General features: G+C 52.4%; 8 protein-coding genes across 8 annotated transcripts; 2 read left to right on the forward strand and 6 right to left on the reverse strand.

Moving 5' to 3' along the window:
• Positions 1–1,898: 1,898 nt before the first annotated feature.
• J4E86_010103 (uncharacterized protein) lies at positions 1,899–3,652 on the reverse strand (the record flags this gene model as incomplete). The annotated part of the gene is made up of 6 exons (XM_051450603.1): positions 1,899–2,084; positions 2,155–2,264; positions 2,321–2,457; positions 2,517–3,265; positions 3,318–3,403; positions 3,463–3,652. 6 exons carry the CDS (start codon positions 3,650–3,652, stop codon positions 1,899–1,901), a joined length of 1,458 nt encoding a protein of 485 aa, XP_051298118.1.
• A 345-nt stretch (positions 3,653–3,997) lies between these two features.
• On the reverse strand, positions 3,998–4,868 carry J4E86_010104 (uncharacterized protein; the record flags this gene model as incomplete). Its single annotated transcript, XM_051450604.1, has 3 exons — positions 3,998–4,576; positions 4,643–4,754; positions 4,807–4,868. The coding sequence occupies 3 exons, from the start codon at positions 4,866–4,868 to the stop codon at positions 3,998–4,000; spliced, it is 753 nt and encodes a 250-aa protein (XP_051298119.1).
• Positions 4,869–6,137: 1,269 nt separating this feature from the next.
• J4E86_010105 (uncharacterized protein) lies at positions 6,138–8,695 on the reverse strand (the record flags this gene model as incomplete). The annotated part of the gene is made up of 5 exons (XM_051450605.1): positions 6,138–7,641; positions 7,689–8,046; positions 8,095–8,137; positions 8,185–8,445; positions 8,495–8,695. 5 exons carry the CDS (start codon positions 8,693–8,695, stop codon positions 6,138–6,140), a joined length of 2,367 nt encoding a protein of 788 aa, XP_051298120.1.
• Positions 8,696–11,328: 2,633 nt separating this feature from the next.
• Positions 11,329–12,719, reverse strand: J4E86_010106 (uncharacterized protein; the record flags this gene model as incomplete). Its single annotated transcript, XM_051450606.1, has 3 exons — positions 11,329–12,421; positions 12,471–12,559; positions 12,642–12,719. The coding sequence occupies 3 exons, from the start codon at positions 12,717–12,719 to the stop codon at positions 11,329–11,331; spliced, it is 1,260 nt and encodes a 419-aa protein (XP_051298121.1).
• A 499-nt stretch (positions 12,720–13,218) lies between these two features.
• J4E86_010107 (uncharacterized protein) lies at positions 13,219–13,920 on the forward strand (the record flags this gene model as incomplete). The annotated part of the gene is made up of 2 exons (XM_051450607.1): positions 13,219–13,374; positions 13,432–13,920. The coding sequence occupies 2 exons, from the start codon at positions 13,219–13,221 to the stop codon at positions 13,918–13,920; spliced, it is 645 nt and encodes a 214-aa protein (XP_051298122.1).
• Positions 13,921–15,411: 1,491 nt separating this feature from the next.
• Positions 15,412–17,293, reverse strand: J4E86_010108 (uncharacterized protein; the record flags this gene model as incomplete). Its single annotated transcript, XM_051450608.1, has 3 exons — positions 15,412–16,669; positions 16,720–16,931; positions 16,988–17,293. The coding sequence occupies 3 exons, from the start codon at positions 17,291–17,293 to the stop codon at positions 15,412–15,414; spliced, it is 1,776 nt and encodes a 591-aa protein (XP_051298123.1).
• A 461-nt stretch (positions 17,294–17,754) lies between these two features.
• On the forward strand, positions 17,755–18,860 carry J4E86_010109 (uncharacterized protein; the record flags this gene model as incomplete). Its single annotated transcript, XM_051450609.1, has 3 exons — positions 17,755–18,047; positions 18,108–18,289; positions 18,349–18,860. 3 exons carry the CDS (start codon positions 17,755–17,757, stop codon positions 18,858–18,860), a joined length of 987 nt encoding a protein of 328 aa, XP_051298124.1.
• A 65-nt stretch (positions 18,861–18,925) lies between these two features.
• J4E86_010110 (uncharacterized protein) lies at positions 18,926–21,018 on the reverse strand (the record flags this gene model as incomplete). Its single annotated transcript, XM_051450610.1, has 2 exons — positions 18,926–19,898; positions 19,952–21,018. 2 exons carry the CDS (start codon positions 21,016–21,018, stop codon positions 18,926–18,928), a joined length of 2,040 nt encoding a protein of 679 aa, XP_051298125.1.
• Positions 21,019–21,180: the final 162 nt, after the last annotated feature.

A 21,180-nucleotide genomic window follows, 5' to 3' on the forward strand; every position in this document is an offset into this window, starting at 1 on the left:
CTTAGCGCGGAATCCTGTGGACCCTTTCCGCTGACGCAGTATGCAGCACGACCTCATCGCTTACGCCCTGCTGCCACAGGCGATGAAGCAGCTAAACCCCGCGTTTCTTCCGTCTCGTACAGTCTTACACGCATATTTAGGTATATAACGGCGGCATGGACTCTTTATACGAGCGCGGGTTAGACTGCATCTACCCACCTCCAATGCCCTTACTGTTTGCAGGCTTGCCGCACACCTCGTAGGCACTCCAACAAGAACGGAACGGAACTCAAATCGAATCGACGCTATGCCTGCTCTCGTTCCCAAACGCAGCGGTTTGTCAGCGGAAAAGGGTGTAAGGAAACGCCGCTGGAATGCGAAATCGAGGAATGGGTGTCAGAATTGCAAGTTGAGACGGGTTAAGGTTAGTTGACTTGAGTGTATCTATGATTTAGGCTGGATGAACTGATGGTTTTGGGTAGTGCGATGAGACGAGGCCACGGTGCGCGAAATGTGTGACTTATGGCGTGGCGTGCGACTTTGAGGGTCAGGAGGGAGAGTTGGACGTGCATGTGGAGGGCGTGGGGACAGTTGATTTTGGGCAGCTATCCACGATTACGCCGCACTATGAGAATAGCGGAGCGACTCGCACGCCGTGGAGCCCGATATCGTTCAACGGCGTTGTGACTTCCATGATTGGAGACTCTCTTCGATCTGGGGCGTCGGCGCTGGATCCAAACATGGGTACTGGACAGTCATCTTGGGAATTTTCGGAAAGTCATCTTGAGATCCTTGCGAGATTTCAGAGTAGGACGTCTCTGACTGTCGGAGGTATGGTATAACATTGAATCGTTTTGAGTATGCGGGCTGACTGACGGAATTCGTATAGGCGAGAGAATGGCCCCAGCATGCAGAGACATAGTATGCCGCCTCACATTCAACGTAACGTCTAACCCATTCTTCCTTTAGCTGTTCAGAACTGACTTGTAGTGTAGCACCCCTTCCTAATGCACATGATCCTCGGCCTAACCCTGATGCACGACTCTGCTCTTGCCCACACTCCCACCCGATCTCTCTCTCTCCAAAACGCATCGCTGCGCCACTGGTCTCACGCCACAACGCAGTACCAGCGTCTCCTCTCCGGTCCCATCCCTCCATCCCAACGCGACGCCATCTGGGCCACAGGCGTCCACCTCGGCGCTGCTTCCTTCTGGTATCTTGAGTCGGACGACCCCCACGCAGTCTGGCCGCTAAAGCTTTCCGAGCCAGGCGATCTAGCGTGGATGAAGATCGGAGAAGGCAAACGACATCTCTGGCGTATAGCAGATCCTACGAGGGAGGACAGTGTATTCAACCGTGTTTTAAAGAAGAAGACAGGCCCATGTCCTACACCGCCCGAGTGGATGGTGAGCAACGACACTAGTCTCGTGCCTGAGAAAGTCAAGCTGGTCTTTGGTGTCACGGAAGAGTCTAACAAGGATAACAACGTCTACCACTTCCCTGTCCTCATCCTTTCGCGGATCCAGCATCTACGCCTGTCGCATGGCAACGTATTGGATTTCCTATACTTCACCGCGTTTCTCACGCCCGAATTCTTGGCCTTGCTAGAACAAAAAGACCCTAAAGCTGTGTTTCTTTTGGGTTGGTGGTTTAGCATGTGTCGCGATGGCACGCTTTGGTGGGTGACGAGACGAGCGAGGGTCGAAGGAGAGGCTGTGCGGATTTGGTTGGGCAGGACGGATAAGCGTCTTCTGGACTTGTTGGAGGAGCTGAGTGTAAGGAGGGTAAGCGTGGTGGAAGAGAGGTTCTGGTCAATAGAACGGGTTGTGGATGAGGATGGCTTCGAGACTAATTGGGCGTTGGATTCTAGAGGTAGAATACTGACGGTGGCTAATTGAGGTGGAATGCTACTCTTTTTTTCATACCCTCTTCTCGACGTATACGGGCCATGAATGCGGAACAACCGTGAAGTAGGCTTTCCACCGCCAGTCTTGCCTGGGATTCACTTGCTTGATCTTGTAGTCCCTAACCAACGTTGCTGCGATCTTGACGAGCTCGATCCTAGCGATGTTTTGACCTGGACAGCCTCCATAACCTGCACCAAACTGCAGTGATCAGTCAGCATATACGTAAAGCCGCCGGTGTATACTCAATACGAATACAAGGGTCACTCACAGGTATCCAATGCTTCTCCATGGCAGCGCTGTCTTCTTTCAACCATCGATCTGGATTGAAGACGTGCGCATCAGTACCCCATATCTCCTTTGAGTAATGCATCACCCATGCTGCAGCTTGAAGTCAGCCTGGTGAATAGGAAAAGCATTGAAGTGTCTTCACTCACGGTTGATTGACACAATAGTACCCTCCGGTATCTTGCGATCTCCGATCACCAATCCTCCTTTAGGCGCTATACGGGGAAGACCCATGGGTACTGGACCGAAGATACGAAGCGCTTCTTTCACACAGGCTTGCACATAACTACTCGATGTTAGTCTTGCATAGTCTTCCATGGTGATACCAAGGGACTATCTCCTCACCTAAGTTGCTGCGTATCAGCATAAGACACAATTCGATCACCACACAATCCCTTTTCTACTGCTTTCACAACCTCCTCATGCGCTCGCTCCCACGCATCCTCATGCCGAATCATATGATAAACAAAAGACTGCATCCCCGCAGCCACCGTGTCCGACCCCGCACCTACAGCCGCAAGCGCCTGCGTACCAATCTCGCGTGTAGTAAACTTATCCGGATGCTTCTCATGCTGCTTAAACCAGTACTGCACTGCATCGTATCTCGCTTTCTCATTCTTCTCTCGGTCCGCCAACACTGATGTCACAGTATCGAAGAGGTGGCCCATTGGTAAGATGGACAGCCACGTCATGATGGGGTTCGCCAACAGGGCTATGTTGATCCAGCGGAAGTAACCTGCTACAGCGATGTACGCGTTCAGTGCGAGGGAGTTTGAGATTGAGTTACCGATGTCTTTGCCTTGGGCGAGGAAGCCGAAGGGTTTGGAGAAGACGATTTCGCCGATTACGTCGAAGGTTAGGTAGGAGATGTAGGTGTTGAGATGCATGTGTTTCTTCGCGGATGCGTATTCGTCCATCCAGTCGAGGAAGGATTCGAAGGTACGGTCAATGTGCTCTTCGGATCGGAGGAGGTTGGACACGGTATATGCCGCGGCTATGTATCTTGATTTCTCGATCTTCTTCTTGGGGTCGGTAGTGCTCATGGGCGATTGGAAGCGGTAGTCTGGTAGGGCGTGGATTTTGTACCAGTTTGCCTTGTATTCATGTTAGTCATCTAATGGATCAGAGGTGCTTTCCGGGTGCTACCTTGTGGAGGGAAGCTACTAGGACCTTCGCAATGGCATCTGGATGGCTAACGCTGACTTCGTCGTGCGATATACGAACGAAGTGACCTAGAAGGGCTGTGAGCGAACCATCGATAACAGCGCTGCTGCATATCTGGTACGCTTACCATGTTGTTCATGCAAGCGTATGAGTTCGAGGTTTTGATCGCCTTTCAGAATACGATCCATGTGCCAAACACGAGTAAAAGAAGCAGCAAACGGTCCTGGTATGTCGCTGATTGCGGAGAAGTACCGACGCCATGTAAGAAGAGTCAAGAGACTGATGGCGGTAACTGAAGTGACCAAAACCCAGTCCATGTTGATTCGGTCGAGACGTCTGTTGTCGACATGAGCTTGATCTGTATAGTGGGAAGATATGCGGCGTGGCACATGAGTGGGATGGAAGGATTCTGGACTTGCATACTTTTGGAGTAGCGGGATGCGGCTTCTACCCAATTGGGCTTTTAGCGACATGCAGTTCGAGATGGCATAGATTACGGACCGTGAGCGCGGGTGAGAATGGGATTGGAACTTTTCCCATCCATACGCGGCTTGATACATTACAATACTGAGTAATACAGGAGTGAATCGCTATGCCGAGCTATATATACCAAGTCTCAACCCAGCTCTAACGCAAGCCTTCGGACGTATGTGTTGAAGCCGCTATAATCTCGGTGTATGACGCACATCCAGTTCAGTCGTCACAATAATCGAGTTCTGCCGAGAAGACTTTACAGAGTTAGAATGCGCCTCCCCAAACCCGAAAGCCACTGGTCCTGGTTGTTTGTGTATCCCCTCCACGAGCTCCACTTGCGACTCGTTGCCAGCCAGTCCTTGCTCTAGCCTTGTTATAGTTCCCATAGAAGCGCGCTTGTTTCGGAGTCCTCGGCGCATCGACGAGAGATTATATGGCTTTTCGTTCGATCGCTCATAACTGCCCGCAGAGCTGTATTTGCCTCTGACCTTACCCCACAGTGCTTTCATTGCGGGTAAATTCGCCGCAACGATGGCACATTGGACCTCGAATGATGCCACGATTATCATCTTTCCCACGTCTGTTGATAGGTCTGTGTTCATCGAGGATACCGATATGAGGATGGGTAGGCGGATGATTGCGACTGTGACGGAGATGATGCCGAAGGCGAGGACGGAGACGACTGTGACTTTGCGGCGTAGGTTCATTTGGAGGGTCAAAATGGAGGGTATCGGAAGACAGACAATGTAGAGGTCCATGAAGATGTTCTAAAGGCGACATGTGTCAGTATGCGCGCAAAGTGCGGTGGCTGTGTGTATGTAGCCAATACGTACAAGGATAGGTGGAGTGAGCATCATGATACGCATGTCGATGCATTTAACCTCGGGATGCAACATGGGGTTGAGAATCTTCTCAAATGGTATACACTGTAGGACTGTCATGAGCCTAGATGTCATCAGTCTGCGGCCGTATGAACTGCGGTTACCACTCAACTTACAAGCTGGAGAGGAAGACCGAAAATGCCAGTGCGAATCCAAGATGTACGAAGCCGCGGAACATTTGACCAACAGAAAGCCGAAGATAGAACAAGAGGAAGGTCATCTTGATGACGGAATGTGCGCCATAGATCACGATCTCTTCGATGAATGATATCTGCGTGCTCTCTTAGTCCTTCCATCTCTCACGAGAACGCTGATGGAGAGCTCACCCGAAGAAGATCGAGGGATTGGAAACTGCAATTCACATTGCCCGGTCTGTTGAAGTCGATGGTAAGTCTTCGCACAATCTCGGGAAATCATCCCCAAACTTACTTGCCACAGCCCAGGTTCAGAAACAGCTGCAGAACAACTTGATGAACAATACTGACGACCTGGGAAAATAAGCAACGGTGAAAACATCGCAAAGCTGGTCATGTTTTACCAGCACAAGACACGAAGTTGTATCATCCCAACCCCATGATCTCAAGACTAATGCGCGAGAGTAGAATCGGGCGACCGAAGACAGCAAGCCGATTGCGAACGTAACGTAGGCGACAACATACGCCCACTCGAAGATGCTGAGCACCATACTGAAGCTGTAGGGTGGGAACTACTGCTGGAGGAGAAGGATGAACGAGCAACTCCACAAAGCAGAAACAAAGGAGATGCATCTTAGATCCAACTGCGCGAAGATCAAACCTCCACCCTACCCGATTCCCGAAACAGCGTTCACGCATCGACACGATGCAAAAATTCCTATCGCGTCTCATCTGGCTCGCTGATTTGCCTGACACACCGGGAATGGGCGCCACGGCACGATATGCGGCGCAATTAAACCCGGACCTGGTATAGCCATGTGTATTGTACCCCATCTCAGGGGAGACGAATGTTGATCTTATGTCGTTATGGCGGCAATCTAGATGGCGTGTGTGCTCAGGACGCGAAGAGGTACAGGCTGAGGAGCGCGGTTGAGGCCGCGAGGGGGTGACGAGCTATTCAACGGTCCTACCGCCTTGGCAGCGTACACGTGCGAGGTGGTACTATCGTCGGGTAACTTGTTCATGATCGCAAATTGGCTGATTTGGGGGGTTTAGAAGATTTGTAGGAAAATTGGAGATGTTGGAGGGTGAGGCGTGGAGGTGTCGCTAGTCAGCAAACGTCGGAAGGGTCGAGGCAATGACTAAGAAGGCACGTCATCGCGACGCATTGGCATCGACCACTTAGTAATAGCGACGGCACGTAAAGGTACCGAGGTATCGACATGCCACAACACAAGATTTTGCGAAAACCATCGATACAATGCAAACGATTATCGCCCAAAAGACTAGATTACGGATGCACACTTCCTCGATTACACATCCTTCACAAACCCAACCTCAATAACCTTATCCATAGGAACATCCAAACTCGCAATCTTCGCTCTCGAATTATCCCGAATGAACAAGAAAGCCTTCAAGAAGAACCGGCGGATGATATTCGTACCGACTTTAACCTTCATCTGCTCTTTACCAATAATATACAATACTTCACGGTTGTACGCACGCTCAAGAGCTTCCAGACGTGCAGAAGTAGTTGAGCTGCGTGTTGGAGTCGATATTCCACTTCCAGCGACAGTCTCGGTAACCATGGTTTTCTCCGGCTGAGCGCCGGTAGCCTTGGCAGATATCTCGCCATCGCGTTCCAGAGCCCGTGCGACGATGTGGTTGCGGACTTTCTCGTAGATTAGAGATGCTAGGTCTGGGGTGATGACTTCGTCCATGTAGCCATGGCGGACTACTAGGCGGTAGCAGTTTGGGACGGCGAGTCGCGAAACACTGTATCGGTTTTCCGGAGCCACGAAGGGTACCTCTAGCGGCCGGAGGTGAAAGAAGACGATTACCTCGGGGATGGTGACTAGTTTGCGGATGAATTGACTGAAGACGATAGGAGTTGTCTCGCCAGCTTTGTCGAAGAAGATGCCGAAGCCTTCCATGGCTCCAACAGACTTGCTCCCGTACTGCTCGGTCAGCTCTAGGCGACCGTCTGGTAATGTCTTTACAAAGTGCGTCGTTGGGAAACGATCACTGGCCTCGGCGCCCCACTGTTGCTCTTTGCCAAATCGCCAGAGGATGAATATGGATCCGAGGAGGCAGGCAAGAAGAATAGTGAACCAAGCGCCGTCTGGTACTTTGGTAAGTGCCGAGGACAGGTAGGCGCCATCCAAACAAGCGATGGTGAGCCAAGGAAGAAGCACAAAGTATGGCTTGATGCGCCACACTAGGATCGCAACGAGGGTAACCATGCAAGTGTCGAAGAACGTGACGAACATGACGCATACACCGTAGGCGTTACCCAAGGAGGTTGTGTTGTTGTAGATGGCAGCGACAAGTACAGTTCCGATCATCAGCAGCCAGTTGATGCTGGGGATATACAGCTGGCCATGATATGTTGTCGAAGTGTGAACGACCTTGATCTGCGGGAAGTAAGAGAGCTTCATGATCTGGGTCAGGAGTTGGAATGTCGCCGTGATCATGGCCTGCGATGCGACGATGGCAGCAGCGATGGCTACGATAAGCGAAAAGATGAGCCATCCTGGTGGGGCGCAGTTGTAGAAGGGGTTGGAGTATGCCTCCGGGTGCACACTGATGTAGGCAGCTTGGCCACTGTAAGCAAGCAGTAAACACGGGTAGGCGTATCCGAGCCAACTGATCTGTACTGCACGGCGACTGAAGGCACCGATATCTGCGAACAGAGCTTCAACGCCTGTAAAGGCCAGGAGTATTCCACCAAGACTGCGCCAGCCTTCGTATTTGTTCCGTATCAGGTAGTCGAATGCGTAGAAAGGATTGAAAGCTTTTAGGATCGCGTAGTCATAGCTGTAGTTGTCAGTCAAGAGTACTTCGGAAGTAACAAGAATACATACTTGGCAAGGTTGTATACTCCAAACCCAGCGTTCAAGGCCAGCCATACAATGACGATGGGCGAGAAGACAAACGTCAATTTCGTGACACCAAGTGGTTGCACGACGAATAATAGGACGAGAATGGCGCATGTGACACCGATGATGGTGGACTTCTCGATGTCAGGCTTCACGACGTTGAGACCTTGGACGGCACCCAAGACGGATTGAGCTGGAGTCAGAACACCATCAGCCATGACCATGGACACGGCTAGTACACCGATGACCTGCAGTAGGCCGCGAAAGAACTTAGACTTTTCGATGGTTGAGCGAATATTTCTTGTGGATCGGCCCAGCGTATCGGTATTGTGTCTCTCCATGCCTGCGTGGAAGTCAGTACAGCGAGACCTAGGGTATGATGCACACTTACGTATCAGGGTTGCTTCGCGTGGATCTCTGTTCGCGATGTTTGCCTGCATACATCAGTGACTGAAGATCTCACGCAGGTTGTTTGACGTACATATTTGGAAAGAAGCGAGTATGTGCTGAACGTTCCGCCCTCTCCATCGTTGTCGGCGCGGAGGATGATTAAGACGTACTTGACGGTGACCATCAACGTAACAGACCATAGTATAAGCGACAGAGCACCAAGTAGGTTGATGCGACTAGGTGCCTCTGTGAATGTCGAAGAGTAAACATACAGCGGTGATGTTCCAATATCGCCATAGATGACACCGGTAGATTGGTATGCAAGAACGAGGATCTGTGTCAGACTGAAGACCTGTGTCGCGTCAGTGAGCTGGATCACACCGCGCCGTGTGCTTCCTTACCTGGCTGCGCTTAAAATCGCGCTCATCGCGCAGACCTGCATCTTCGTCTTCCGCGTCTTCCAGTTCGCTGATCTTCGCATCAACCGAAGTCCGATTCGCGTGCGACTTCGTACGCGAGCGCATAGGGTACACTCCGCCCACGGACTGCGACGATCGGACTGGATGCAGGTCTGCATCAGCAAAGTGTATTGAGGTATCCATACCAGGCTGTCGGTGTTGTACGCAAAGACAGTCAGGCAGTCCCGCAGGACTTATACCATCCCGTTATCTGGCCGCAACTGTTGCCGACTGACAATCTCATCTGGTAACAAGCTCTACCGCTGACGAAAAGCCTTGGTTGGCTCTTAGCCTTGGTGCTTATCGTGAGAACGGAATGCCCACGTGTAGTTAGCTGCTTCATTGTTTAGGCAGGATGGCGCAGCACTGCGGGATTTTCGTGAGCGTCGGCGCGCGGGGATGTGACTTGCAGCGCTTGCTTTTCGGCGCCGCAACGCCCTTGATGCAATGTCGCGGGCTCGTAAATCGCGCATCCCGTGAATAGTCGCCAGGAGTAATGGCTAAAAGCAGGCTTTGGTCCTCATCTCAAGGAGGAACCACGACATACAAGTGGGAGAATGATGTAGCCAGGAAACAACATTGACAAGCGATTATCAGCCGCCATCGTCAGAGGTCGAGCTTTGCATCGTGCAGACTTCATGCACGAGTACCAGCTGAAGTTTGGCGGGGTGTGGGATGTCTTTGTGTATCGGGCAACTGCACCCTGAGGGATGATTGCAGCTAAGGTCGTCCTGAGCCAATCAGCGAGGGCCGCTAATGCTTGATCGGCACTGAGCGGGTCACCCCGCTGATGCTTGGTCTGACCTTCACGCCTCGCAGCCCGTGGGCCTCGACCATGCGTACAGCCCTCGTTGACAGACAGTTCGTTACCAGCTCTACCTCGCTTCTTGATAGCAATAATTAGCAAGTGCCCGTCGCGGCTCGTGTCTATGAATTTTTTCATGTCAAAGGCCCGAAAACAAGGACACGATCATAGCAGCGCATGGCCTAGCTGACGGTGCCGTTGGTCTAGCAAAATGTACCTGCATCTAGAAGCCGGTCATGTCGTTGGCACGGTGTGTCATTTCTTAATTCGCGTAGTCGCAATAGCCACCGTATTCTTCACCTACATGCGACACACCTCAAAAGATGTCGCATCGATCGCGCAGTCCTTGTGTTGACGATACTTCTCTTTTTGCGAGCGCAGTACTAAACCTTACGATTATGGCAGCTTCTCCAAATCGGACTGCGCACACTCAGCAAAGAGACAAACGCTATATCACGGGTTAACGTACTCATTCACGTGATCTGCCAGTACCTAGGTAAGTGTACCCGCAAGTATAAAACCCCCCTTGAGCATCCTCTACATCTCTCTACCTCACTTCTCATAAAGCCAGGGAAATTTTCCAGAAAACAAATCACTCCAAAATTCATGGTTCGAAAACCACTCTGAGTGTAGACATGTCTTTTGCCTCGTCAGCTCTGCCCACCTCACTTTCAAAAGCTCCAAACGTTCTCTCATATGTCTGCCGCTCTTCTCCACTGCTACTTATATCATATTCATGCCAGCAACTCCAGAATTTTCTCCACATACTTTCATGGCGGTCTGTCCCTCAAAAGAGAAAGCTTCCAATTCTTATGGAGAAGCAGACTCCATGAGACTAAGAGCTTCTAAAGAAAAAAGCGATCGTAGATGTCATTGATGTCTGCGTTTCTGAGCAACTCAACTTATTCATTCATGTCCGTGTCTGAAAACAAAATGTCGCACGCGAGACACCATGACCGTTCGAGCTTTTGCTGTTTCCCGAAACCAACCCCGGTACCTGTTATGTCCGAGTCCCTCCCGTCTCCGCACAATATAAAAATTTCCCTTCGATCAGTTCTTGACTCTCACCTCTACACTACAATCCTTTTGTGCAAATTCTAAAACCACATATGAACTCGTCATGTGTTCCGAAATTGCCCTCGGCAACTGGTTACGTTCCTCCCTCCGCCTGCCTTGCTTCTATGAAAAGTTTCAAAACTACAAAATACCAACGCATGTGAACCAAAACATCTCCCACGCTTTTTGGATGACTTCTGCGCTCCTGCCTTTCTGCCTACTTCCATCGCTTTATCATCAAAACGATGATACACATTCCCTATGCGGGAACCGTCGTTCTCAAACCCAGAACAAAATCGAAGGAAGAAGTTTCCATGGAGTCTCTCCTTCCTCTGGGTAAACCACGCGAGATTTGTTCAGAACATCTTTATGCCCAACTTCCAGCTCAAAAGCCCAAGCCGCCTCCGTCATGAGTCAGCGGAGAATTTCAAAAATCTGCATTGGAGGATTTAACGTGTTCTGCTTTTCGGCTTGGAATTGAAATTTGATCTTCTACACGCCCATGCTTCTGCCCTTCCACAGTACTCCTGTTTTCAGAAGTAATGATGTTGTTCGAAAAGGCCCTCAACTCACTTCATGAGTTTGCGAAAAAGATTGGAAGATTGAGCGATGGGACGACATGATCTCTCGACGATGATCATCATCATCATCACTGACGCACACATCCTCCTGGGACCAACACATGATAATTCAATGTATGTCCATTGTTCTAGTATATTCCCATAACAAAAACCGCTCTATATGCCAAAGCAACACGACCCAAAGCCATAACCGACTCCCCAACTCCACATCATCACCGGGTATACCACGCTCAATTCACACAAGCACTGAACATATCGCTTCATCCCAGCATCATCTTCCACGCACGCTCTATACGCTGTGCATACACCGAAGACATCCACTTCAGAATGCCGTCCTACAACTCGTCGTGCGCATCCGGCTCTGGCATCATAATAGGCTCCGTCGGCCTACCAAGCTCCTCATCAATGCTAACGCCCTTCTTGGCGCGGTACTTTTCCCACACGCTCCAGAACTCCTTCTCCATGCTCTTGTCCATCTGGTCGGGGAGGACGACTACGTATTCGACGTGCAGGTCGCCGTACTGCAGACCCTCGTGGGTTTCGAGTTGTTGCGCCCAAACTGGCATGCCCTCTTCCTTGACGATTTCAACCATGTTGGGCTGAACGACTTCGCCGCGTTTGCGCGAGAGTTGGACAATGTGGCCGTCTAGGTGGGTGATGTTACGTGTCCAGCCGCCCATCCATGCCTCGCGGAGGGAAAGCACTTCGCGCCAGAAAAGATCTTTGCCCCGTCTCCGGAAGAAGGTTCCGTCTGTGCGCTCGTGGTTTTGTTCTCCCATAGCGGGTTCGGCCTCGACGAGGTGGACAATGAGGTCGCCGGCGACGTAATCGGGGCTTTCGTCGGCTTCGTTCTCGTAGGTGATGCGTACGCCCTTTGGCATGCCCTTCTCAATCTCGAGATCGTGGGATTCGGCTTCGCGGATAACTCTACTGCCGTGGCAGACGGGACAGGGCTTCTTGATCGTCTTTCCTTTGCCGTGACATTGGTCGCAGTGTACCTGCACCTGCTGGAATAGGCCGGGCGCAAGTTGCTGTCGCTGGATCCTGATACCACGTCCACCGCATGTACCACAAGTCTCCACGTGTCCATCTTCCGAACCTGATCCCTCGCAGGCTGAGCAAATCGCTTGCTTCTCGATTGTGAACTCCGTCTTTCGGCCGTTGTAGAAGTCGCGCAGGGGCAGTGCGACCCGTACTTCCATGTTCGGTCCTCGTCGTTCTCCGCCCTGGTGTCCAAAGTGTCCTGAGCCGCCGAAGAAGCGCGAGAAGAGGTCGAAGGGATCGTGCTGGCGTGGACCACCGCCTTCCTTGTGCTGCTTGATGCCATCGTGGCCGTACTGGTCGTAGATCTTGCGCATCTCTTTCTTGCTAAGGACCTCGTAGGCTTCGGCTATCTCGACAAACTTCCCACTTGCCTCATCGTCGCCACTGTTGAACGTTAGAGACGTGAGCTGATATGATGGGTTTACAAACGTACGGGTTCTTGTCTGGGTGGTACTTCTTGCTGAGGGTTCGATAGGCTTTCTTGATCTCGCGCTCCGAGGCATCTTTCTTCAGGCCAAGCAGCTACAGTATCATGTTAGCAAGTGCACTTCAACTTGCAACTGAGGCGAAAGTACAGATGTGTACAGATAGCGCTTTTACATACCTTGTAGTAGTCCTCTGCACCGACAACAACCAGCGCCAGGAAGGCAACCAAAAAGAACAGCGCTAACCGTGGGAGCATTTTGTCCTATGAGTTGCGCCAACAGCGGTGTTGGAGTTGCGAAAGTGAGTGGACGGAATAAAAGTATCCGAGATAAATGCAGGAGCAAGATTCTACATGGGGTTCGCGTGTGAAAGTCAGGTACGAGCGACCCCGAAAAGAAAGAATTGGGAGAGTGAAAGCGGGAGGGCGACTTGGAATGTGAAAGTGGATGTTGCGAATGGGACACGATAGCAGTAACGTAGATTATGCGGCCAATCGGAGTTAAGCCTTGGCATTACCGACTTCACTTTTCATGCGAAGCATTTCCCACGCGACGACGGTGAATCGAGGCTACACCACCCCACACGCCTCCGACACGCGATTAGATAACTTACAAGGACGCATTGAGTTGCCGTCTCTATACACGCACCCTCAGGTCGACCTTGGCGTGCGCAGCCCGCGCTAGCAAACCTCCGCAGGACCTCCGCAACCACCGCACACCAACCACGCCTCGACTCCACACCCACCACCACCCGCCATGGCGTCGATAGCGACCAAGGCGATAGCCGGAAAGCCAATTCTACCACCATGTTTCACAAGTCAGAAAGTCGGCGTCGTAGTTTCAGCAGGCAAGATGGCGAGAGCAGTCCGAGTGCGCGTCGCAGAACATGAATGGAATAAGAAGTTCAGGAAGGTGTGTTGGCACAACAATCGCACATTTTGCCCATAGCAGTGCTGACGAATGAACCAGCACTTCCCAGCCCCAAAAACATACATAGCCCGCGACCCCAACAACTCCGTCGTCGAAGGAGATATCGTGCGCATAACATCCGGGTACCGCACCTCCAAAGTAATCCGCCACGTCGTAACCTCCATCGTCGCGCCCTTTGGCGAGCCCGTCGAAAACCGACCCCCAGTCCTCACGCAAGCACAACTCGACGAACAGCGCATCAAAGAGCGGTTATTGAAGGACGTACGGTCGGCGGAGCGGGGCAGGCAAGCGAGTATCCAAAGACTGGCGCTGGCGCGGAAACAAGGCTTAACAATACCCACATTGGCGGAGGCTATGGAGGGCATGAGGATACATACCGAGGCGGAAAAGGCACGGGCTGAGGCGCATGGCGGACAGGCTGGACAGCAAAAGACGGCGAAGGAGAGGCGGTTGGAGCAGGGCAAGAAGACGAAGGCGGAGGTTAAGGCGGAGAGTAAGGTCAAGAATGCGAGGAAGCAGACTGCCTGAAGTAGTTGTGAGGTGGGAATTGTAAAACATATTGTGTATACATCAGATGCATTCAAGGCTGCCTGCATGGTGAGTGGTGGCAGCGCATGGCATACGCTTTACGATGTCACTGATGCTCAGCATTACTACAGTGAGGACTATACTAATCAAGCAGCCCTCGCATCTATCTTACAGCCTTTTCTCCTTCTCCATGGGTATACAACGGGACATCTTCCGTTTCGTAGCTCAGCCCAACACCGAACTAACACTCAAGCCAAAAGTCCAGCTCCCACAGCCAAAAAAGCCACCATCCATCCCACCAGCCTCAAAGAAGCTCTATCTCCACTCGCCTTACCTAACACCAATCAGTCAGTCAAACACTTCACACTTATCTCGTCATGTCTCAACATACCTTCCCCATCCCCCGTCTGCACCGCACTCCCCACGGCCGTCGTACTCTGCGCCACCTCCGCCGCCCTCGTCCCATTCGGCCCCTCTATCCCCTCCACTTCCTGACCCTTCACCCCGAAGCACCCCTGCTGAAAATTAAACTTCTTATCCGTCTTCGCCTCCGGATAAATGCTCTCGACGCACTCCCTCCACCCATTCCTCTGCTCCCGCGTAACCTCGCAGTAAAGCATGCAGTCCTGCCACATTTTCACCTCGGCGCCGGGTTTGCAGCACGAGGCGAGGTAGGGGATCGTTTTGTTGCTGACGTTGTTGCCGATGTTGTACGTGCACCACGCGCCGGACACGTCGCTGAAGTACATGTTTTGTGAGGAGGGGGGGCAGGTTAGGGGCGTGGGGTAGGGGGTGCCGGATATTATCATGACTGTGCCCGAGGGGGGTGGGGTGGTTGGGGAGGGGAACAGGAAGGTGTCTAGAGAGGTGAGGGAAGACATGGTTGTGAAATGGTGTTGTGCGGGTGAGGATGTTTTCGCTATATTTTGAACGAAGAGATGTTTTCGTGGATCCGAAGTCGTGTGGGAGATATGTAGTATTCCGTCTGTGTTTAAGTCGTATGTAAGTTACTTTTACCTTTCCCTTATACTCATCCCATCCACCGGCACCAGCGGCACTTTACCCACTTTTCTTCTTCTACTACTTTACTCAAGCAATGCCCATCCCGAGGCTCTCATCTAACACCTATGCCAACCATGCCACCAAAAGACTTTTTCCCCACTTCACCGACGCCTGGGCCCCTATTAGCATGTAAACGTCCTCGCGTAGGTGTAGTCGTACGAAGAGCCTCACCGCGCGTAACCCGTTAGAGTCAGGCGCCCGATACGCCAAGAGCTTTTGGCAGGAAACTAGGACAAAAGAGGGAAGATCCAGGGCAGTAAGGCGTGCCAATTTAGACATACGGGAGATTTTCTTGACGGCTAACGGGAGGGAATACGAGGATTGACGCGCTGTGGCTGTGTTCTGGGGCACTGCATTTTGTACATTGGTAAAAAGAATAGATGTGTCTTTTAGGTACCTAGGTATCATCACGCTACCCCAACATCCTCCTCAAACAAACGGCAAAACAACATGACTACGAAACTCCCCACCCACATGCACAACATGCATCCCCCTATTCCTCTCCTCAAGCTCCACCTTCTTCCTCGGCCCAAACTCCTGTACTAGAGGATACTCACCACTAACCTGCACGGAAATCCCCTCTCCAGCCTCAAAATCAACACCCATAGCCCACAGCCCTATCTCCAACTTCACGACCTCACCCGCCGGCACCTTCTGCACCTCGTCGTGCGTATGGAAAGGGTATTGTGGGTGGATAGACTGCGCTGGATCGGTTTTACGGTGGGAGGCGCGGAGGACGCCTGTGGGGCCGTAGTAGATCATTAGGTTTGAGTAGTCGGATAAGGGGATTTCAGATGCGGAGGTGTAGGGCGCGGCGGACCAGGGGATGTTTATGGCGATCATGGGTTTACCCGACTTGTCTAGTTTGCGGATGAGGACGTAGACGATCATGTCGTTGAAGTCTGGACACGACATGTACAGTACGGCTTTGGGTAGGCCCATGAGCCGGGTAGGCTTGTCAAAGGTCATTGTGAAGGCTGCGTGGGAGACGGGGCTGGTGTTGCTTTCGGAGTTGTAGGTTAGGGTGCCGGGCGTGCTTGGTGCGGTGGTTTCAAGCTTGTTGTCGGCGGAGAGGTAGAGGGTGCGGTAGTCTGTTCGTGGGATTGGGAAGTCTTCTTCGACGATGGGGTAGATGGCTTCTTTGTCGCCGTAGTTGAGCGACGACATGCGTACGCGCGGTGTGTTTTCCCAATCGTTCTTTTCGCCTTTTAGGTACCGGTCGAAGAAGGATGCGAGCTCGTCGATGGATTCTTGCACGGCCCAGAGATCGTACCATTCTTGATACGGGTCCCATCTTAACCACTTGTCTTTTGTGTCGACTTGCATCCAGCCGCGTATCGAGCCCATGGTATGCACGAAACTGGAGTAGGACGCGACGATGTAGGTTGGGATTTTTATGCTGGCGATGTCGGCGCGTTTGTCCGCCCAGTAGGGGTTCATGGTTGAGGAGCGACGGTACATCTCTTTGAAGTCTTCGAGTCCGTTCTTGCCCCGGATTACGTGCTCGGTGATGAAGTCGAAGAGGCCGTTGTCCCAAGCTCCGCCGCGGACGAACTGTTCACGGTAGAGATCACCGCATGCTTCCCAGGGTGCAATGGCTTTGAGCGAGGGAGGTTGTGTTGCCGCGATGAACCATTGGACAATGCCGAGATGTGAGTTGCCTGCCAGTCCGATCGAGCCGTTACACCTGTATCATCGTTAGATCAGTGTTATCCGGAAGACTGGTGCGAATCTTACCAGTCCATCTTTGCGAGCTCTTCGATCGCGTCGTGCCCATCCTCGCCTTCTTGCTTTCCCATAATGACAATGTCTCCATCTGAGTCTCCCGCACCTCTCGCATCTACATTGACAACTGCATAACCCCGAGGAACGTATTCCGCCGGATCGGGTCCTTCGAATCGCTCAAGACCGCTGAGGCAGCCTTTTGGTACACCGCAACCCCATTTGACCTGCAACACTTTAGTTCTCGCTCATACCCAGAAGTAGTTGTGTGGTAACCACGAACCTTTGACATCATATCAATACCAGTATGTTTCTTGCCAAAAGGACTCCAAGCCACAATCGCAGGCACCTTCTCGCTCCCATCGCTACCGACTGGCCGGTAGATGTCGCAGTACAAAGTACAGCCATCTCTAACCTTGACAGCGACATCGTGCTCAGCGATCATATCTCCAGAGAGCGCGCGGGCGCCATCCCGACTTTGGTACCCCTTGCGAAGAGTCTCTTTGCGCGGATTGAAGCCTTGGTAACCATTCTCACCCACCTTGGGCGGCTTGACCGCCAGATTGGCGACCTGAAAAGCAAGAGGCATGATTGCGGTATGAAAAGAACGGACAGAGAAGTTGTTGCGAGTGACGTGTGACAACATGGGAAGGGGGCGGCCGCATCGTGGTTTTGAAAAGAACCCATCATCGTTTGTGGACTCCGTGGAAACCGCCCGACCGTTCTCGGCCGCGACACTTCTACCGAGTGACCTGCCTTTTGAATCTTCACGCGCCTTTCGAGGTGTAGCGTCGGCATGTGGAGTGTTTCGAGATGCAAATCCACGCTAAGGCTCGCCCGATCTCGACCGTGATGCAGTGAGCCGCAGGGTCCGCCCCACAACGAAGCTTGTCTGCCCCCGCAGGGAGCGGCCGTGGACGGGCGAGCCGGGGTAATGTGACCGAGAGGATTATAGAGGGGTGCGAGGTATATCAGTGGAGGAATATCTTGTGCCATCACCTCCGAATCCATTACTCCATCTCAAACTCATCAACTCATTGTATTGCGAATATGGCACCCTTCCTTGACGACAACGAGAACACGAGTGCTGCTCAGCAAAAGTACGGCGACTGGCGAGATGACTTCTACGAGAAGGGCTATGTCGTCCTCAAGGGCGTAGTGCCCAAGGAGCGAGCTCTGAAGTACCGCAATAAGATGATGGATTGGCTCGGTACATTTCCCAACGATTTCGATATCAACAAGCCAGAGACATGGACCAAGGAGAATCTGCCCCAAAGCTTCAAGAACGGCATGTACCTCAACTACTGCGCTGCACATGAGAAGTATGTGTGGGAGGCTAGACAGTGAGTACCCTTCTTCACCAACGACGTGTCGATCTTGGTCGCTAATGCTGTTGCGAATAGGGAGCCAGGTGTTCTAGCTGCGTTTGAGAAGCTGTGGAACACAAATGAACTCATTGTGTCTTACGACACTATCAACCTCACACTGCCAAATGCTGGCAAGATGGCTGGCAGCAAGCCGTGGCCGCACGTCGATCAGGCTCCCGAGCGACAAGGCTTGTCGTGCGTCCAGGGTATCATCAACCGTACGTCAAGACTCCTCACTCCGGAATCATCCCAAAGTACCCCGCTAACACTCCCACAGTCTCAGACGCCGGTCCCAAAGACGGCGGACTAGTCGTAATGGAAGGCTCAGCCAAGCTCTTCGACAAGTTCTTCAAGCAACACCCTCCGGACCGAACCAAGGGCCCCCTCGCCGCCCTCCACTACGACTTCTACCCCTTCCAAGACACCGACGTAAAGTGGTACGAAGACCAAGGCTGCAAGATGGTCAAGGTCTGCGCCGAGCCAGGCGATCTCATCCTGTGGGATTCGCGCCAGATGCACTACGCCGTGTACCCCGAGACGGACAACATCCGCACCATCATCTACGCGTGCTACACACCGGCAGCCATGGCGTCCAAGGAGGATCTGGCGAAGAAGAAGGAGATCTTCGAGAAGTGGGAGGCGACGACTCATTGGCCACATATCAATATCCATTCGCAAGGGAAGGCCAAGGTGGATGGGGAGATTGATCCATGGGAGCGGACGGAGCCGCTTGAGAAGCCGGAGTTGACGGATAAGCTGCTTAAGCTGGCGGGCGTGAAGCCGTACTGAGAGGCGCATAGTGTATGCCCTTCTTTTGGTAGAGGCGAATTTGGATAGCGTTGTATAGCAATCATTCACATTTGAGCAAACACTTCGTCCCAGTCGTCAAAACCGTATGTTGCATTGAGTGTGCTGCCAATCCCGTCGAACATGTCAATGTTCTCGTAGTTGCCGTGGTGGGCAAAGCCGTCCATTGGAGGCGCCGAGTTGGATAAGTCGTTGGTGTTGCTGTGATCAGCCATCGGCAGCTGCTGCAGTAGTTCGTGTATCGTACGTGACGTTCCGGGAAGCTCAGTGTCGTGTCGTTCCAGCACGGGCAAAAGTCCCTCAAGTACAGCTGAGCCTTTTGCTGCATGGACAGCAACGGCAGAGTGCTTTCTAAGCTCAGTAAATGCCATTCTTAGGAGGTTGATGATTCGGAGTTTTGCGTCACCTCGATAGTCATGCGGGTTGGCAAGCATGTCTAAGGATACGTATATAGCTGCTGCAACTGTTGACGCAGATATAACCCAAACTAACCTGTAAACCCTCGGAACAGGCTTCGCGTAGTAGTTTAGGATATTGTTCGCCGACTGGAGGGCCAGCTGTCTGAAGTTTGGGTCATCATCTGGATTTTCCGGTGACAACACACGAGCGATGGTCAGCAATAAGAAGTCAATAACGTAGTGGATCTGATAGCGCTGGAATGGTATCCAAGGGTACTCTAACTCCCATATCCTATCGTCTTCGTTGGCTGGGAAGTTTGGCGACAGGTGCAGAGGTAGGTCTCGCCGAACAGTCTGAACCTCCTCGATAGCTTTGATGAACTTGAGGTTCGTCTGGTGCGTGTTGGCTTTGATGTAGATGTAGACTATGTAAGAGACACGGCACATGATGGAATGGTAATGAGCTGGTGAAGGAGTAGCGAGATTTCCAGACTCGAAAGACGCGGGACTATCAGCCATGGGTGTTCTGGGTAGTATGTAATCGTCTTGGCTGGTGAGGGTCGATACATGGCAGCAAAAGCTGGCGGGTGAGATTGATGGCGGTCGAGACCAACTTCCAAGCCTGGAGAGGTCAATCAGATCAGTTGGACCAAAGAGCACGTGGCCAGTACTTACCAATCCCGGATAACGCAAGCCCACCACAACCGACGCCCCATCTCTCGCTGCGAAGGCGATGACCATTCCGGTCTTTTGCACAGATCTTTGGAGATATTGACTTCATTGCCAAGCTTGTGCATATCAAGGCATCTAGCCATGTTGGTCGCGAATCCAGTGATGAGCCACTCTCGCTGGTGTTCACCAAAGTTGGAATGACATAGCGTCAGCACCGACAGAGCCTGAACAACAGGGAGGGAAGGTAAGCCTGCAAACCCATACCTCTCCAACTCTTTCAGCGCAGCCTCATACCACAGGCGAGACGTATGTACTGCGATAGAGACAGGGTTATCTAGTGGCATCCCAAGTTGAGGTAGTTGGTTGACATCGGGGATTTCGTCTGGGTTGAAATAGAGTATGCCTACAGCGAGGACAGCAAGGTAGACAACCAGCCAAGGTCTCCGTGCGCGATCGATGCCAGCACCGAGCTGCGTACTCTGCCAGAACTCTTCATGCTCTCCGAAGAACACATCCGCATCCACGGCGCAGTGCAGCCAACCCAGCGTTTGGAGCGAGAAGGTAACGAGTTGGATACTAGCGTCTTTACTGGGAAGAAGCAGATAGATGGGATCCGCAGCAGGTTCGTAAAGTCTATCTATGAGATCCTTCTCGCCACCCTCGCGCGCAGCATTAGTCGTGATTCCGATATCGAACTGTTCAAACGCCGGGATCAGGTCCTCCAGGGAAGCCGACGGTGCAGAATAGTCCGTAGATTCGCTGGTGCGGCTATGAGCACAAGGCTTCGACAGCGCAAGAGCAGTTTCCAGCTCAGCAATCTGGGCGCGCAGGGCGCCTCGTTCGCGCAGGAGGTCCTCGAGTTGCACATCCTCCGCGCTGGCAGCATCGGAGTCGGCGTAGACGGTTAGCTGTCCCCTGACGCGGACGATCGGCCGGCGGCAGGAGTTTCCGGCATTGCGGCGCACGCAGGGCGCGCAGGGGGATTTCTTGTCGCAGCGGATTTTGCGACGGCTGCACTCGACGCACGAGCGGCTCACGCGCTGCGATGTCTTGATGCCGGCTTCGCTCATGGTGCGTGAAGGTGACGTACGTGGTGTGGGTGGTGAACATTTGCCGAGGAGCTTGAGGCTCAAAATCTCCAGGGCCTGTAAGTACACGGTACGCGCGTACCCCGCATGTCTCGTCTCGTGTCCCCCATGTCGTTCCCAGCTTTTCCCCCTGCCTGGACCGGG

Source organism: Alternaria arbusti (genome assembly GCF_024043155.1).
Source record: "Alternaria arbusti strain BMP 1465 chromosome Unknown scaffold_20, whole genome shotgun sequence".
In the NCBI taxonomy this organism is placed as follows: domain Eukaryota; kingdom Fungi; phylum Ascomycota; class Dothideomycetes; order Pleosporales; family Pleosporaceae; genus Alternaria; species Alternaria arbusti.